The following is a 19426-nucleotide window of genomic DNA, read 5'->3' as shown; positions in this document are numbered from 1 at the left end:
TTATAAATTTTTTTTTTTAATTTTATGGCTGCACCTGGGGCACATGGAAATTCCCAAGCCAAGGACTGAATCTGACGCGGCAGCAACGCCGAATCCTTTACCCCACTGCACCTGGGCTAGGGATTGAACCTGCACTTCCTCAGCTATCCAAGCCACTGCATTCGGATTCTTAAGCCATTGTGCCACTGCAGGAACTTCAAAAAATTTACTGTCATTTTGTTCACATCTACACTGTCACTACAAAATAAAAGTAACTTAGCCAGAACCTTACATTTCATGTACATAGTTTCTACACTGGCATATTTATGGTCAAGTTACACTACAACCTGCAAGTATCCCAGTGATCTGAGTGAGCCACTAAAACATCCTGATTATATACCATGTACTAAGATTTTCATAGCACTTCTGTGTGTGTTCATACTAGTTCTATTTACAACCCCCCTCACTCTGGTTCTGCTTAATACTTAACAATCGTTTCAAAATGTTTGCTGAACTAGTGCAAACGGTGGTGCCTTTTGCTGCCACCAACACCACAGTAATGCCAGATCCTTAAACCACTGAGGCCAGGGATTGAACCCTCATCCTCATGGATGCTAGTTGGATTTGTACTGCTGAGCCACAGTAGGAACTGCTAAATTTGAGCTTTTATAAGTTTAATAGCTTCATTAATTTTACATCTACTTTAGGGAATCTCACCCTACCCCCCCAACTATATGCATTCCATTTAAAGTTACACTTTATTCGCTGTAAATAGTGATACACACTGAATTTTAAAAATTACTACACCATAATTTTTATTTTTTTGTCTCTTGGCCATTTCTAGGGCTGCTTCTGTGGCATATGGAAGTTCCCAGGCTAGGGGTTGAATCAGAGCTGTGGCCACTGGCCTACACCAGAGCCACAGCAACACTGGATCCAAGCTGCATGTGCAACCTACACCACAGCTCACAGCAACGCCAGATCCTTAACGCACTGAGCAAGGCCAGGGATGGAACCTGCAACCTCATGGTTCCTAGTCAGATTCGTTAACCACTGAGCCTTAACGGGAACTCCTACACCATAATTTTTGTTATTTTATTTTTTGCTTTTTAGGGCCGCATCTGCAGCATGTGGAAGCTCCCAGGCTAGGGGTCGAATCAGAGCTACAGCTGCCGGCCTATGCCACATCCACGGCAATGCTGGATCCCTGACCCACTCAGCAAGACCACGGATCAAACCTGTGTCCTCATGGATACCAGTCGGATTCTTTTCCACTGTGCCACAATGGGGACTCCTACACCCTGATTTTTAAAACTAGCCCTCTTACTGGGCCCATCACAAGTGGACAGCCCCTATGAGAAGCTCCCATGTTTGTGAATATCAGCACTCAATAGCGTGGCACTCATTTAACTAATGCCCTTCAAATATACATTGTTTACAATTTCTTGAATAGACGAGTAATTCTCCAAGAAGCAACCTTGTACACATAGGGGGAAACACAGAATATAGGAGAAAAGACATCTTAAGGGAAGAGCCTGCTAATAAGTTCCGTAAATTGTGCTACCATGGGCAATTTACTTACATAGGTGCTTCAGCTTCCTCATCCAAATAAAATTGGGTCATCACCAGAAGTGCTTGGCACAGATTAAATACTACTCACTTGATACATTTGCCTACTTGGGTGCATTAATTTTGGCTATTATTAGCAAATCTCTGAAATGTTTCTCCCTCTTCCCATTGGGCCAGTATTTCCTAGTTTTGGCAGACTGCTGGTTGTTACTTAAGATCTTTCCTGCATTTCTCCACAGTAATAATTATTTTTTGTTGGGCACGTGAAAACACAGCTATGGACTCTTACTTCGTAGCTTTACTTGCAGCTAAATAAAGGACAAAATAAAGCTGACCAATGGGATAGAAGGATAAAATGTTAATTCCATGTGTTAGCATCAGGATCTCAGCATACACTTACCCCGTGTCCCACTTTTTTTCAGGCTAGAAGATGTTCTCTGCTTGCTCAGAGCAGAAATGGAAGCCCCCTAGGAGTTCAGCAGAGCTACTATCTGAAGTAAAATTGTTTTACTTAAGTGAATGTATTTTTAGAGGTCCTTGTTAACAACACTTTATAATCTAAAAATCTACTGTCAATAAATACTTCAGGGCAAGTGACAAGAGTAATACAAGAAATAGAACATGTGCTGGAATAAAAAGTGGTGGTGGGAAGAGCCAATACGCAATTTGAAACCATACTTTATTTTTAACATGGCTAGAAATATCCAATAACTATATATCTTTAAGCAGGGAAAAAACCCTCCTTTTCCTTCTTATAGCATCATCAGCACAAGAAAAGAACATTTCTGGCTTAGAAATATGGAGTTTCTGTGAAAATGAAGTATGTCTGTGTAACTTAAAGAGTCTAAAAGCACAGGACACATTTTCAGAAGACCATTTTACTTTTACCTACTTACGGGAGTATGTGCAATGACAGAATGCACTTACGTAATAAGTAGTTAATCAAATAAACCAAATAAAGAACCCAGAAGCAGCTGGTCATGAGTTATTCACAGCACATATTGGAAATTTTGAGAAAGGGGAACTCAAATTAACTAAGAGAACACCAGCAAGCTCAAACAGGTTTATATGCTGAGTATTTTTAAAGGACTTAAAAAGCATGCTCAGCCAGCATACAGCTTTTTCTTATATAACAGATGCATTTCTATTTGCTTGTGTACAGCAAAGGGTAAGAATCTGAATTAACTTAGGATTTCAGAAATGTATTCCATGGATTTTACTTTAATGCTCCTACCATTGATTCTTCAAATAAGCAAAGTTCAGAGTTTCATCCTTTGAAATGGCTTTTAAACACTAGCAATTTAAATTGAAAGATAGTAAGTAGAAACCTAGCAATTCCTCATACACTCCCTGAACTTCAGTCTCATTTAATAAAAACTGGATGTACAACAGAAAATTTATCAGTTTTCTCCATCCTTAGAGGAGAGGAAAGGAAAAAAGAGAGGTGGGTATATAGGTGCAGTGTTTAAGAGCTGAATGGAACAATGACTCTTTCATAATGCTGACAATTCCACAAGGAACAACCACCATTAATCTTATCAGTTTTTTAGGTCATGCTGGATTAAGAATTTAGGTTTCCCTCTTTGTGTATCAACCTTCGTATTCTCCAAATTATAAAGATTAGTACAAAATAAATTCTAGCCACAAAAGATAATTCCCAAGTAGGAGGCCAAACAGCAAAGGGAATCCTTTCTTTCAACATTTGGTACGTTAAAATTTCACTGAAGTGGAAATCTAACATTTAAAATATGAAATCTCTTGGCCAAGAAAGAAACTACAGCTATTATGGGTATTACTCTACATAGTCATTATATGTACCACATATTAAACCCAGCATTAAATGTGCTTGCATGATTACACTGTGAATGATGACAGCAGTAATGACGCTAGTGAAAAAGGACCATCTTTAGCCCAAGAAGAGGAAAAAAATGTGAAAACAAGTAGAAAGTACACTTTAAAGAGTCTGGGCATTTTCTGATCTGAATAGCACATTTTAAACATAGAAACATAAAGAGAAAAATATTCCCTTATTTCCCATATGTGGAAATAAAATGAAACATTTATTTTAGATATCAGACAAGAACAGAGCTATGTAACCCAATTCTACTGCAGCATTATAAAAATCATCCCTTCACCACAGTGTAAGATTTAAACGCATCTGCACAAGGGTACGTATTATAGAAACTGTAGTAAGATTGCTGCTGCCCTGCCAAGTACTTCCAGTCCCTACCCAGGTCCTACTGCAATACCAGTGGTCCCAATACTTTTACGGAAGCAAATCATTAAAAAATAACAGTAACAAAGCAATTAAAAAGACAAATCAAAATGCCTCAGTAGCCAAATATCCAACTTAAATTTTATCTATTTAAATGCTGTATTTGCTCCTCATTAATAAATCTTTATTTCACTCAAATGTGAACAATAAATCTTCCATACTGAAGTATTTTCCTTGCCTAATTAATTCAAAGGAAAAAACTAAAATGATTAGTAAAGAAAAAAGTAGGGATTAACACAACCTTTTAATTTGTCTTAAATATTTTTAAGGTTTAAAAAGTGTTTAAAGTTTTTAATTTCTAGTAGGAAAACATTATCTGAATGAATGACTACCTAATGGCAAACCACTGTAAAATGTTTCAGCTGCACTTGGGGCAAAGGGGTAGGGATTATCTTCAAAGCACCCCAGCTTTCTTCATGAGAAGGTCAGAGGTACACTGGTTTGTATTATTGCGACATCCGTTAGGTGATCCAAGTTGCTTTTCCTTAAGCAAGGGCTTTATTTATCAGAAGGGCATTACGCTTGACCTCCAAATTTGGCTGACAATTTACTGATGAGATTCATAACCTTTGGGTTGCTCTGATATTTCGACATATTTGCTGGGTTCTGCGCCACATCCTGGAAGGCCACCATAACTTCTGGATCCTGCAAATAAAGGGTACAGATTTTTTTTATTATTTAAAAAAATGTCCTATGGGTCAATAATTTTATTATTTTAAGTGCTATCTCTTTATTTAGACCTATAATTTTGTCATGGCCAAGTTAACTCAGATTTGGGCAAGTCAATGAAGCACAAATATTTTGGGGACCATGCCACGGTACGCAGAAGTTCCCAGGCCAGTAATCAAACCCGAACCACAGCAGTGACAATGCTAGATCACTAACCCACTGAGCTACCAAGCAACTCCTAAAGTATAAATATTAATGTGCAATTCCAAGTCAAACAATTATGTCACCTGACAATGAAAAAGACATAAAATTTTGATACAAAGAAAAGAACTGGATGTAATTGTTAACTAATGCAGAGCATTCCCCATAAATCCCATTTTTTTCCTATCATTTTGGGCCGAACCCACGGTATATGGAGGTTCCCACGCCAGGAGTTGAATCAGAGCTATAGCTGCCAGCCTACACCACAGCTACAGTAATGCCAGATCCAAGTTGTGTCTGTGACCTACACCATAGCTCTCGGCAACACCAGATCCTTAACCCACTGAGCAAGGCCAGGGATCGAACCTGTAAACTCACAGATAGTAGTCAGGTTCATTACCCCTGAGCCACAATGGGAACTCCCCCACAATAAACCATTTTTTAAAAACTGAAGCTACTTATTCTGAAAACAGAAAATGAATGTTACACCTCCATAATTGGCTACTGGGTAATTCAGATCAACAAAATATGGTTAACAGGGTAACCTGTCTTCACATGGAACTATGAAAGAGTGCTTTAGTGACATAAACGCCAACTCTGTTCTTCCAAGTCTTACCTGCATGGCTGCAAGAACCTCGGGATCACTAAGAATTTCATTGAGCCCAGGCATTCCTGCCATTCCAGGCATGCTCCCTCCCATTCCAGGCATTCCTCCAGGAAAATTACCAGGCATTCCCCCAGGAAAACCACCTGCAAGAATTAATGAAAGATCAGTATAGACACCAACCGTATTTCCAAGTACCCTGAGAGTGTACTGTAACGTCCTTCACGAATGCATCATGCGCAAAGAGCAAGGGTGCTACCAAACACAAAGTACCCTAAACATAACTGGAGGTTAACAAGACAATTTTTAACATCAGATTTTCTCCTAAAATATAAGGCTGTAAATACCTTTTCCTAGAAACAAAACTTTAAAAAGAAAACTAATCCTACTTTAAAGAGAAACCTAACAGTCTCTTGGAATTAAGAAATTAATTACTTTCTCATTCTTTGATATTACTTACCTGTTTCAATAATGGAAATTCAAGAGAGGTTGTTTTTTTCCCAAAACTATTTTCCCCTGGAGCAGTTATTCCTTCAAGAACTACCTGAAATGCTTGTTATAAAAAGCTGTGGAGGAGTTCCTATTGTGGAACTACCTTTTTTTTTTGGGAACCCAGAAACAAATCTGACTAGTATCCATGAAGACGCAGGTTTGATCCCTGGCCTTGCTCACTGAGTTAAGAATCCAGTGCTGCTGTGATCTGCGGTAAAGGTCGCAGACTTGACTCAGAGCTGGCTTGGTTGTAGCTGTGGTGTAGGTCGGCAGCTACAGCTCTGACTGGACCCCTAGCCTGGGAAGCTCCATAAGCCACAGGAGCGGCCCTAAAAAGACATTAAAAAAAAAAAAAAAAAAAAAGAGCAGCTGTGTTTTGATCTCCACCCCGTCTAAAATCAAAATTTCTAAAAATGAAACTGAAAATCTGTTATTTTTTTTTAAATATGAAGTACTATTTTTATTCACTAGTTTGTTTTGGTTTTTGGGGGCCGTGCCTGCAACATTTTTAAGTTCCTGGGCCAGGGATCAAACCCATGCCACAGCAACAACCAGAGCCACTACAGTGACAAGGCCATATCCTTAACCAGCTGTGCTACAAAAGAACTCCAGAAATCTGTACTTTTAACAAACAGTCCTGGTGCTGTGCTGCCTCTTTATACTGAAAAGAATGCTCTAGCAAAAAGGATTTAATTCTCCTGGCATATTTTTAGATTACAAACCCAAACTTTTCTACTCAGTTTTCCACTATAATAAATCTTCATGTCTATTAGAGATATCCTAAAATCACACTTAACCATTAATACAGGGACATACTGAAGAGAAATACAAGTCACAATGTATTCTATAGATAAAGGGTCATTTTAATTAAGACGATAAATATGTATAACGAAATGATTTCCATCTGCCTCAATAATTCAAACATACCCATAAATAATTAACCATCACAGATAAAGAGATCTAATGGGGTCTGAAAACAACTTCTGGCTTCTTTTCCTGCTGACTTTTTTTTTTGGTCTTGGCCGCACCCTTGGTACATGACGTTCCCAGGCTAGGGGTCAAATCAGAGCTGCAGCTGCCAGCCCACACACCAGAGCACATAGCAATGACGGATCCTTAACCCACTGAGTGAGGCCAAGGACCAAACCCGTGTCCTCATGGATACTAGTCGGTTTTGTTACCGCTGAGCCATGACGGGAGCTCTTGCCACTGACTTTCAAAAACAAGTTTCTACCTGAAAAAAAATTACTGGCCCAAGGCAACAATAGTTAGCCTGTCTGCTTGTCCAATCTACATGATAAAATCCATTTAACAAAAAACTATCTCTAGTATTAGTCCAAATTAGTGGTCATTTTCTAAAACACAGGTACCTGACATAAAATTGATTTGTAAGTTGAACAAAAGAGCAGCTCTGAGCTAAAATTTATTTTCTCACATTCTCTCCCAAGTCATCGTCAATGTATGCAAAGTGTGTTCTTTCTTCTGTTGTTGTTGCTTTTGGCACATGACCTTCCAGAGTACAGAGTACCTTTTCTAACCTCTAACCATGTAAGTGCTGAGCAGTGGCCGAGACATATTAAATGGTGTGAAGCTGCCTCTATAATCTATAAACCTTTAAAAGAAAGCTAGTTACTTTGGGGCCGCTGATTCCCTATTCAAATTACTAACTTAAAAAAAATCTCTTCTGGGAGTTCCCATCATGGCTCAGCAGAAACAAATTGAATCACAGATTCGATCCCTGGCCTTGCTCAGTGGGTTAAAGATCTGTCGTTCCCATGACCTATGGTGTAGGTTGCAGACGTGGCTTGGATCTGGCATTGCTGTGGCTATGGCGTAGGCCACTGGCCACAGCTCCAATTCAATCTGTAGCCTGGGAACCTCCATATGCTGTGGGTATGGCCCTAAAAAGACAAAAAAAAAGGTCTCTTCTGGTCTTTGTGTAAATTTCATAATGTCTCATTTAGGAAGTACCCAAAATACATTCTCTGAGTGCTTTTTTAAAAGTTCTTCTGCGGAATTCCCATCGTGGCGCAGTGGTTAACGAATCCGACTAGGAACTATGAGGTTGCGGGTTGGATCCCTGGCCTTGCTCTGTGGGTTAAGAATCCAGCGTTGCCATGAGCTGTGGTGTATGATGCAGACGCGGCTTGGATCCCACGTTCCTGTGGCCCTGGCGTAGCCCAGTGGCTACAGCTCTGATTTAACCCCTAACCTGGGAACCTCCATATGCCACAGGAGCAGCCCAAGAAATGGCAAAAAGACAAAAAAAAAAGTTTTTCTGCCTGTATCACATAGGCCTCTGCAATCATTCAAGGTTTTGCCTCACTAGTAATTTCTAATCACTTGACATTTGCAAGAAAGGGAAGAATGTATATTATTTTTACACTGAACTCAAAACATGTTTTGTGCTTAATGACTCCATGCTTTTCCAGCTATCCTCATGAATACCAATGTGTAACAGAACAAAATTCTATTACGGCAATTTAAGAATACTTTAATAAATTAATACTTCCGTCATAATAAATTCTTATGGCCTTTTAATAAAATATAAAGATCAGGCCTCAATAAAAGTCACCTATCTTTAAAAAATATACTGCTCGGAGTTCCCATCATGGCTCAGCGGAAATCAATCTGACTAGTATTCATGAGGACGCAGGTTCAATCCCTGGCCTCACTCAGTGGTTAAGGATCTGGCATTGCCATAAGCTGTGGTGTAGGTCACAGATGAGGCTCAGATCTGGCATTGATGTGGCTGTGGTGTAGGCCAATAGCTTCAGCTTCGATTCAACCCCTAGCCTGGGAACCTCCACATGCCGCAGGAGCGGCCATAGAGAAAGACCAAAAAGGAGTTCCCGTCGTGGCCCAGTGGTTAACAAATCTGACTAGAAGCCATGAGGTTGTGGGTTGGATCCCTGGCCTTGCTCAGTGGGTTAAGGATCCAGTGTTGCCATGAACTGTGGTGTAGGTCAGACATGGCTTGGATCCCGCGTTGCTGTGGCTCTGGCGTAGGCCGGCAGCTGTAGCTCTGACTGGACCCCTAGCCTGGGAACCTCCATATGCCGTGGGTGCGGCCATAGAAAAGACCAACCCCCCTACCCCCACCAAAAAAGTATAATGCTCAAAATACGAGGGAAGTCATATACTGTATTTCCACTAACAAAATTTTTAAAGAGAACCAAACTTCTAGAGGCTGACATACAGTATTTGAGAGACTAATAGTACTAAATACAATATACGTACCTGAGCCCCCAAATCAGAGTATTCTGCAATTACTTAATATTAAGAGTTTTAATTTTTCTTTTAAAATACCTGGAAAAGAGCCATACTGAGCTCCTGATTGCCGTCTGGCTTCTTCCTCCTTTAATAATAAAAAAAAAAAAAAAAAAAAAAAAATTTAATGAGAGGGGGAAGTCTGCTGTCCACTTCTATGCTAAGCAAAACAATGAAAAAAATATAAAATAAGCTAGTTAAAGGACTAAAAGGAATGAAAAGTTTCAAATGGCAATACTAAACTAAAGGAGACACCCCATCCTCCAAGAAAACAATTTTCATTTGGATTCTCAATGAGCACATTTTACTTTTGGTACTGATTTCAAGTCGTATTTTACTTCAACTTGGGGGAGGGAAAAAACCTGGAAAGCAATTCACAGCACTGACATCTGCTCATGATTATGAAAATTAAATTCTTACTGTTTTAAAGCTCCAAAATAAAAGCACATGTTGGCATTACTAAGGCTGCCACGGCTTTTGTTCCCCAGGTTCACCATTTCCACACTCTCCTCTACAAAACTCAACAACAAATACAACTGGAGACTTACAAGTTTGTTTTTGCTGTTTTCTTAAAAACAAAGGGAAAACAATTTCCCTCATGAGCAGTTATGAAGGAATATATAAATGTAAAAATTACTCTTGGGTATTATGAACGACAATCCTAAAAAAATCAAGCATACTGAATTAAAAATATTAAACAAAACAGGTTGTAACATTATGTAACTATAACATAGTTTTATATCCTTCAACGATGCTGGAAATAAGCATATGAAAATTGATTCTGTTGATGTAAGAAGCTAATATAGAAAAAAGCTATAAGAAACCTCAATAATAGCAGCAACAATATTGCAGAGAAATTATGGACTTTTTTCTTCTCAATTTTATATAGCATAATTTGTAATGGAAACTAAAGAAAAACTAGAGCGAACATCACTTATTAAATTTTTTAAAAATTTGAGTGTTGATTTACAATGTTGTTAGGTTCAGGTGGATAGCAAAGTGATTCAGTGAAATACATAGTTACATATAACACATATATTTATGTATATAACATATATATAACTATATAAGCTTTTTTCAAATTCTTGTCCAATATAGATTACAAGATATTGAGTATATACAGTAAGACTTTGTTATTATTTTATGTATAGTAGTATGAATCTGCTAATCCCAAATTCCTACTTTATGCCTCCTTCCCCTTTGAAAACCACAAGTTTTTATATCTTTAAGTCTATTCCTGTTTTGAAGGTAAATTCATTGGTATAATGTTTTTAGATTCCACATATTCGCAACATCATATGATTATTTGTCTTTTTCTGATTTACTTCACTTATTTGGTCTCTCCATGTTGCTACAACGACTAAAATCAATTTTATTTCATTTTTTTTTCAGGCCAGGGACTGAATTCGAGCCGCACCTGTGACCTAGGCAGCAGTTGCAGCAATGCTGGTTCCTTTAACCTACTGTGATGAGCTGGGGTCTAACTCTCGGCTCTGTGGCTACTTGAGCCATGCTGTCAGATTCTAAACCCAATTGTGCCATAGGAGGAACTCTAACTAAAGTCAATTATAAATAGCTATGAATCTCCTATTAAAACAGAAAGAATCATAAAACTTAAAGATATCAGGGCATGTATCCTAAAAAAGACAAATACGCCAAGTTTTATCGATTTGTATTTTTAAAGCCACTCCCAAGGCATATGGAAGTCCCCAGGCTAGGGGTTGAATTAGAGTCACGTCTTCGACTCACACCACAGCTCATGGCAATGCTGGATCCTTAATCTGCTGAGCAAGGCCAGGGACTAAACCCGTGTCCTAATATATACTAGTTGGGTTTGTTACTGCTGAGCCACAATGGCAACTCCCCAAATTTAAAATTAATTACCTAACCAGGAAAAAGCCTTGATTTTAGGAGAACACAAATAAGAATATAAATTGGTGAAATATAAACTCACTTAAGAATTTGAAGACTAAAAATATCCCCACAAATTAGAGATAATGAGGGGAAGGAAAACTCCAGAGCAGAATCATTATCCTACAGAGTACTGCAGCCAGCACTAAGTAAGAGAGGTAGGAATTAAGAGAGATGTTAAAAAAAATTCTACGACATTTGCCTTCCACAGTTTAATCATACAAGTCTTACCCTCTGGGCTCTCTCATGTTCTTCCCGAGCCTTCTTAACCCTTTCTATTCTTTCTTTTATCTCTCGCTCTTCACGTTTTCGCTCATACTTGCGCCGATGTTCAGCAATTTTTTGGGCCTAGAAAAAGAAGCGCCATATGTCTTTTCTGAAAGTTGAATAATACCGACACAAATCAACATGGTTTTTTTTTTTTTTTTTTTTGGCCAAGTTCCTGGGCCAGGCAGGGATCAAACCCACACCGTAACACCAACCCAGGCTGCAGCAGTGACAATGCTGGATCCTTAACCTACTTTGTCACCAGAGAACTCCCAAATCAATGGTTTTGTTAAAGAATTACTTTCCTTTGTAAAGAGTTTTAATTTAACACATAGTTCTTCTGAATAATGACTTAGATTTATCATTTAGAAAAAGATCTAACTCAGGCTTTAACAAGTCCACTGTGAAAGAGAGGAAAGAGGCTTGGATTTGAAGTCAAAGATAAGTGTTGTAAGTCTCAACACATTGACTACTGCAAGGACAGGTATGAAATCGCATGACAACTCCTGCCTGCTATCTGCCACTGGAAGGCAGAGATTGGGAACACACATACCAGTCAGTTACTTCCCTAACACAGAGCAGTTAGGTTTTTCTCCTCAGTAAAGGAAGGGAGCAGGGAGGAGAAGTATGATAGTCTTTTTTGGTCTTTTTAGGGCCGCACCTGCGGCATATGGAGGTTCCCAGGCTAGGGGTCGAAAATGTTGGGAGCCATAGCTGCCAGCCTATGCCATAGCCAGAGTCATGCTGGATCTGAACTAAGTCTGTGACCTACACCATAGCTCAGGGCAATGCCAGATCCTTAACCTACTGAGCGAGGGCAGGGATCGAACCTGCATCCTCATGGATGCTAGTCAGATTCATTTCTGAGCCATGACGGGAACTCCAAAGTATGATAGCCTTAACTGCTATAAGATGATGGGAAAATATATGCACCAGGCACCAGTACACAGTCCATGCCAAATATCTGGAGTACATTATTCATTCACAGAATAAAATAAATATGAGATTCACATTCGTTACTTTACACCTTATTCATGATTATTTTTAAAGAACCTAGCTCTAGAATATCTCACATAACTTTGTTGAGTTAGCTCCGTAATTTCAAAATCTCTGAAAATCTTGATAATGCAACTTCCCACAAAGCTGAAAGATTTACCATGTAAATGCACCAAAATTATTTTAATAATTTTAGACAGAAATAAAGACAGACTAGACTCAGTCTTGGATCACATTTTATAGCTTGCTATAATACTGCATGACAAATGAAAACATGAGAACTCAATGAGATTTCCTGAATTCAATAGAAATTTAAGTGATTACAGATTGTAACTTCCAAATGTTTATTTCTTTGCATCTGTTTTGCAGTTAATTTACTGCCAGAGAGTAAGTATAAGTACTACAGCCATGGACCATCAGTTAATGACCTCCCTTTCCCTAACATACCCTTGGTTGAACTTCTTTCAGCATTGCACTAGCATCTTCATCATAATCCAGCTTACAGGCAAGGGCAAGATCATGGGCTGCTTCTTCCCAATGGCCCAAAAGTCTGAAATAGATTTAAAGTAATTTTATGATCCTTTTGTACATATTTATGTAGCATGGTGCTTTTCTTCCTTACTATAAAAAAGGACTGTTTTTTGGTCTTTTTTGTCTTTTTAGGGCTGTACCTGAGGCATATGGAGGTTCCCAGGCTAGAGGATGAATTCCAGCTGTAGCTGCCGGCGTACGCCATAGCCACAGCAACATGGATCTGAGCCGCACCTGCGACCTACACCACAGATCACGGCAATGCCGGATCTTTAACCCACTGAGCAGGGCCAAGGAGTAAACCCACTTTCGGTTCGTTAACCACTGAGCCATGACAGAAACTCCTAAAAAAGGACTGTTACAGAAGAGATTTAAATACTAAAGAGATTTAAATACATTAAATACTAAATTATAAATTTTACTGAACAAATTCAATTACTATGTTCTACTCTATAAAAATTTAAGAGCTTAAATTTTCTGTAATAGCAACTGAAAATGTTTAAAAAATTTTTTAAAAATGGTTTTAAATTCAGAATATAATAGAATTTAAAAAGATATGAGAGTTCCCTTGTGGCACAACAGGTTAAGGATCTGATGGTATCACTGCAGTGGCTTGGGTCGCAGCTATGGCTCAGGCTCAATCCCTGACCCAGGAACTTTGGCATGTTTAAAGAGTTAAAACTGGAGTTCTGTCGTGGCTCAACGGTTAATGAATCCGAATAGGAACCTTGAGGTTGCAGGTTCGGTCCCTGGCCTTGCTCAGTAGGTTAAGAATCCGGCGTTGCAGTGAGCTGTGGTGTAGGTCGCAGACACGGCTCAGATCGTGCGTTGCTGTGGCTCTGGCATAGGCTGGTGGCTACAGCTCCGATTTGACCCCTAGCCTGTGAGCGGCCCTAGAAAAGGCAAAAAGACAAAAAGAGTTAAAACTGAGTTAGTAAGTATACCCAGAGAAGTCTCTCATTTGCACTGCTGTCCTATACTCCCATTTTTACCTTTCTCTTCTGATCCACCCTGCCTCTCCTGTTTAAATGTGTTGTTTTGTATCTCATATAGAAGGTAGCATGCTAAATACACATCACATTAACCTTGTTTTTGAATTGAAAGTTGTCGGTTTACATAATGGGGGGGGGGGGGAATCAAACCCTCAACCTCATGGTTCCTAGTCAGATTCGTTTCCACTGCACCACGACGGGAACTCCGCAAGTAAGTTTTTTTAATGTTTGTTTTTTTTGCCTTTTCGAGGGCCGCTCCCACAGCATACAGAGGTTCCCAGACTAGGGGTCGAGTTGGAGCTGTAGCCACCAGCCTACTCCTAGAGCCACAGCGATGCGGGATCCGAGCCGTGTCTGTGACCTACACCACAGCTCACGGCAACACCGGATCCTCAACCCACTGAGCAAGGCCAGGGATCGAACCCAAAACCTCACGGTTCCTAGTCGGATTCGTTAACCACTGTGCCACGACGGGAACTCCTCCTCAAGTTAAGTTTTAAACTAGGATTCTGTGTATCTTAAGTATATTCTGAAGATAAAAACTGCAAGAGCACTTTAAGCTTTACTTGGAGAACATGATTTAAAAGGTATGATTCTAAAACAATTTTACGTATATTGTAGGGTAACACAAGTAAATATATTAGAAGCAAAGACTTCTGATACCAGGATAATATGTCAAAAATACAAAATAAAAAGGAAAACATTTAAAGCTGAATTTTAATTGAAAATACCAGCTCAAAATTTCAAAACTTTTTTCCCTAAAATGATTATTTTTAAAACACATTTTTCTGACTTTCTTAATTGAAATGATAGTGATGCTTTCCTGGAAGCAATGGACATACCTAGTGGTCAAACCTCTTCTTCTGCAAAATAATCTCCACTAAAATAAACCATGGCTTCCTGGAGAAACGGCCTATTCTAAGTCCATGTACAAGATGACGTGTTGTACCAGAAGGCAAAGAAACGCTCAAAGACTAGTACGATCAGTCCTAAGACAACCAACAGCAATGCGTGACCCTTTTGTATACTCAGCACTGATAAAAAAATTTTCCAAACCTTTTAGCTGTACCTTTGACTTTTATCTTCATAATCACTAGAGCTACTTTTTTTAGTTATCTAATGCAGTTGGTCCCAAGCATATCTATTTTCATTCGTTTCCATCCACACTTAAAGCACAGTTCCTTTTTCAATCCACGTAAGATGTTAAAGTGCTGGACATTTATCCCCCAAACCACTAATACTCATCTGCCTATTACGTTTTGCTTCCTGGTTTGATTACTACTCTGGGTTAAATTAACGTCTTTATTTTATTTTATTTATTTATTTATTTATTTATTTTTTGTCTTTTGTTGTCATTGTTGCTATTTCTTGGGCTGCTCCCGCGGCATATGGAGGTTCCCAGGCTAGGGGTTGAATCGGAGCTGTAGCCACCGGCCTACGCCAGAGCCACAGCAACGCGGGATCCGAGCCGCGTTTGCAACCTACACCACAGCTCACGGCAACGCCGGATCGTTAACCCACTGAGCAAGGGCAGGGACCGAACCCGCAACCACTGCACCACGATGGGAACTCCTAAATTAACGTCTTTATTCGCCTCTTTATCTGATTTTTCAGGTGACCCAACCATCACTAAAGTAGCTTGAGGCTGGTGAATTCCCTTTTCTATAATATACTGGGGAGTTCCCGTTGTGGCACAGTGGTTAACGAATCTGACTAGGAACCATGAGGTTGCGGGTTCGATCCCTGGCCTTGCTCAGTGGGTTAAGGATCCAGCGTTGCCGTGAGCTGTGGTATGGGTCGCAGACACGGCTCGGATCCCGCCTTGCTGTGGCTCTGGCGTAGGCCGGTGGCTACAGCTCCGATTGAACCCCTAGCCTGGGAACCTCCATATGCTGTGGGAAGCAGCCCTAGAAAAGGCAAAAAGACAAAAATAAAATAAAATAAAATTAAAAAAAATATATATATATAGGTTTTTTAACATTAAGGTACAAAGATAAAGTCTGAAAATAAAAGAAAGTTTTTAAGACACTGATACAAAGCCACTCTTTTTCCTCAAGATAACTTTGGAAAAAACCCTTACCTTACATCTGGCTCTATATTGCCAAAGTCAGTGGCATTCATTGAGTGGAAAGTATAAAAAGAATTTTTATTTTCTTTGTTTCTTATGACAGTCCAACAATTCTTCATATTGAGCATGTATAACATTAAAGTTAAATGCAATTTGTTTTTAAAGAAAATATATTAAAACATCAGATTTAAAAATTAACTAAGTCTCATTATTTACCTGTGTGCTTTCCCTCGCCACTTGTATGGCTGAGCTGAATCAGGATTTATTTCAATAGCTCTGTCACAGTCTCGGATGGCAGCATTTGGCTTCTGTAATTTGATGAAGACACTAAAAAATAAGTATGATGTTAAAAAGCATTCATTTCAAACAATTACATCTTTGGGATTGCCACAAGGCAATTCTTATTTAAATAAAGAAGGAGAAATTAGCTTTTTTATTTAGAGTTCTCACCTGGCTCTCTTGGCATACAGAATGGCCAAACGAGGATTTAGCTTGATGGCATCTGTGAACAAGTCAATGGCTTTCTGCAGTTCACCTGAAGTGAAACAAAAGTTTACTGAGAAATAGTCGAAACAAAGTATTAGGGAGTTTCCGCTGTGGCTCAGAACGTTAAGAACCTGACTAGTACTCATGAGGATTCGGATTCAATCCATCACCCCACTCAGTGGGATAAGGATCTGGGGATCCTGTGCTGCCGTGGTGTAGACTGGCAGCTGCACCTCCAATTTGACCCCTAGCCTGGGAACTTCCATACAGACTCGGTTGGGCCCTATAAAGCAAAAAAGCAAAAACAAACAAAAACCACCAGAGAATCTGGAGTTCCCACTATATCACAGAAAGTTAAGGATCCAGCCTTTGCTCTGCAGAAGCACAGGTTCAATCCCAGGCCCAGTGCAGTGGGTTAGCAGCTATGGTGCTGCTGCTTGGATTCAAGCCCTAGCCCAGGAATTTAATTCCCATATGCCATGGGTGTGTGTGGGGGGGCGGGGGGATAGATATATATAAAACTATTCCTCACCTTATCACCCTAGACCCAAGGTTTCCACACAGTGCACCAAAGAGATTTAGACAGTTTATCTGGCATCACATGAACTGCTGGCTAGATGTCTATTAGTTTCAACACTGGATCACTACATTCATTACCACTATATTCTGATAGTATCTTAGAAAAAAAAAATTTTTTTTCATTTTATGGCCACACTTGTGGCATATGGAAGTCCCTGGGCCAGGGATCTATCAAAGCCCTATGCCATAGCCACAGCAGATCCAAGCTGTATCTGTAACCTACGCCACAACTTACTGCAATCCCAGATCCTTAACCTAATGAGAGAGGCCAGGGATGGAACCTGCATCCTCAAAGACACCTTCAGGTCCTTAACCCACTGAGCCAAAAAAACTGTTGTTCAGCAGTTGCTGTGGTAAAAATCAAGAACTCTTGGCATTCCCATTGCAGCTCAGTGGGTTATGAACCTGACTAAGCGGTTCCTGTTGGGGCTCAGCAGTAATGAACCCAACTAGTACCCACGAAGACTCAGATTTGATCCTTAACCTTGCTCAGTGGGTTAATGATCCAGCGTTGCTGTGAGCTGTGGTGTAGGTTGCAGACATGGCTCAGATCCAATGTTAGTATGGCTGTGGCATAGGCCGGTGACACCTTCGATTCAACCCCTAGCTTGGGAACTTCCATATGCCTCCGGTGTGTCCTAAAAAGACAATTATGAAAAAAAAGAACCCAACTAGTGTCCATGAGGACTCGGGTCCAATCCCTGGTCTGAGTTAAGGATCCAGCATTGTTGCAAGCTGTGGCGTGGGTCGTGGATGTGGCTCAGATCCCGCATTACTGTGGCTGTGGGTATAGGCCGGCAGCTGCAGCTCTAATTCGACCTCTAGTCTGGGAACTTCCATGTGCCGCAGGTACAGCCCTAAAAGAAAAAATAAAAATAAAAAATCAGGAACTGCAGGAAAAAAGATGTGGAGTAGGCAATGAAGGTGGCAGTGTCCCAACTTATTCCAAGATTTGAGAAGCTGTTTAGTGCCCAACACATATCCACAGCTTACTAGAAAATAGTTATTTAAGAATTAAATTGAATATATTTTCTTTCAATTTGTGTTTAATTACTTTTTCAAACTCCAACTTGCTAGGACACAGATACCTATTAGACTGTTTGGACCTAAATACAGTATAAAATATGTATTCCTTTTGGACTAGGATTGCTGTGAAAAAAATGAAAACAGTAAGGACAGTATAAACATCGGAAGTTTGGGAACCTTTTTCCCAATGCAAGCCATCATCATTAGCCATATGGACTACAAAAGAGGTCTCAGCATCTAAAACACTGCCTGGAACACAGTATGCCTTCAATAAGTACTTGTTGAACCAACATATTAAACTAAAAAAAGCATAACAAAAATATGTGACAGCTGGAAACACTAAGGTCTTAATAAGAACAGTACTACTCCAGGGACATTACACATATTTACTCATTTATTTCTTATGACTCTATTAAGTAGGTTCTATTACCCTTATTTTACAGAGAAGGAAACAAAAACAGAGGCAAAGAGAGTTAACTTCCCTAAGTTTACCCAGCTAGTAAGTACCAGAGCTGGGATTCAAACCCAGGAACTTCGGTTTCTTAAGTCCAGGGTTTAACTATATTCCTGCCTCTCCAACCCCAGATGGGGCCTGAACCTACAATCCCTAGCTTAGAATACTACTGTTTTACCTCTTTAGGATGTACCATAAAATTGCACTTATTCTAAAGTCAGAACTAGGCTATATTTACACATAAACACAGCTTTGAAAAAAATAAGGAAAAACAAGAATGTTACTTAGGTGGTGGCTGCTTCATTTTCACTTTGTTAACTATTGCTTAGGCAACATATATAAAAAAATTTTTTTAAATAAGACAGCAGTTCCCTTGGGGCATTGTCACTGCTGTGGCTCTGGTTACAGTTTTGTTGCAGGTTCAAACCCTAGCCCAGGAACTTCTACATGTCAGAAGTGTAACCAAAAAAATAAATTAATAAAGCAAGACAATATGCAAAAATAAGCGACAAAAATAATAAATGAGTTGACAGTATGACACAGTAAGATCCTGGGGAAGCCAAAACCCCTCTGAGCCCTCAGGTTATTCATTTATCTGTAAAATGGGCAAGTATGAAATTTTAATGAAGTAATGCACAATTAAAACAATAAAACTGGAGTTGGCTATTGTGGCACAGCAGAAACAAATCTGACCAGTATCCATGAGGATGCAGGTTCAATCCCTGGCGCTGCTCAGTGGGTCAGGGACCCAGCATTGCTTCAGCATAGCCTGGCGGGCACAGCTTTCATTTCACCCCTAGCCTAGGAACTTCCATATGCCAAGGGTGTGGCCCTAAAAAGCAAAAAACAAGAAAACAAAAAACAAAGCATAATAAAGCTTCCAGGAATGTGGAAAGCACAAAAAATGTTGGGTAAACATCTTCGGTAGCAGAAAAATGAAGAAAGGATGGTCAGGATGAGCAGCAGCTGGGACTAACTGATGGGTACAAATTACAAGTCAACACAGGTGAACAGTTTTATAGAGAAGCAATGAAGCACAGGTAAGGGAACATTCTAG

The 19426-nt window shown here is 39.6% G+C and overlaps 1 protein-coding gene and 1 long non-coding RNA gene across 4 annotated transcripts in view; one reads left to right on the top strand and one right to left on the bottom strand.

Annotated features, from left to right (window-relative positions):
• Positions 1-2208: 2208 nt before the first annotated feature.
• ST13 (ST13 Hsp70 interacting protein) overlaps positions 2209-19426 on the bottom strand; it is a 34428-nt gene continuing 17210 nt past the window's right edge. The window contains exons 6-12 of one of the 3 annotated variants that reach the window (XR_014802988.1): positions 16275-16359; positions 16041-16151; positions 12681-12783; positions 11202-11318; positions 8850-9147; positions 5310-6840; positions 2209-4468 (exon numbers count right to left, since the gene is read on the bottom strand). Coding sequence is in view for 1 of the 3 variants with exons in the window: in XM_003481531.5 (XP_003481579.1) it covers positions 4340-4468; positions 5310-5443; positions 9099-9147; positions 11202-11318; positions 12681-12783; positions 16041-16151; positions 16275-16359 (728 nt within the window). In the remaining 2 variants the exon portion in view is untranslated. Of the gene's footprint in view, positions 4469-5309; positions 6841-8001; positions 9148-11201; positions 11319-12680; positions 12784-16040; positions 16152-16274; positions 16360-19426 lie in introns of all 3 variants that reach the window. The other 2 variants (XM_003481531.5, XR_014802987.1) reach the window with 2 other exon arrangements.
• Positions 13963-19181, top strand: LOC146403106 (uncharacterized). Its single transcript, XR_014803028.1, has 2 exons — positions 13963-15150; positions 15726-19181. It is a non-coding gene; the product is annotated as an uncharacterized LOC146403106 (long non-coding RNA).

The sequence above is a fragment of the Sus scrofa genome, chromosome 5, assembly GCF_054392235.1.
Source record: "Sus scrofa isolate SSC_HxYL_T2T_F1_AM1 chromosome 5, Sscrofa_HxYL_maternal_Yorkshire_Landrace_v2.0, whole genome shotgun sequence".
Taxonomy (NCBI): Eukaryota; Metazoa; Chordata; class Mammalia; order Artiodactyla; family Suidae; genus Sus; species Sus scrofa.
The sequence above is the reverse complement of the archived record's forward strand: the minus strand, read 5'-3'. Positions and strand labels throughout refer to the sequence as shown.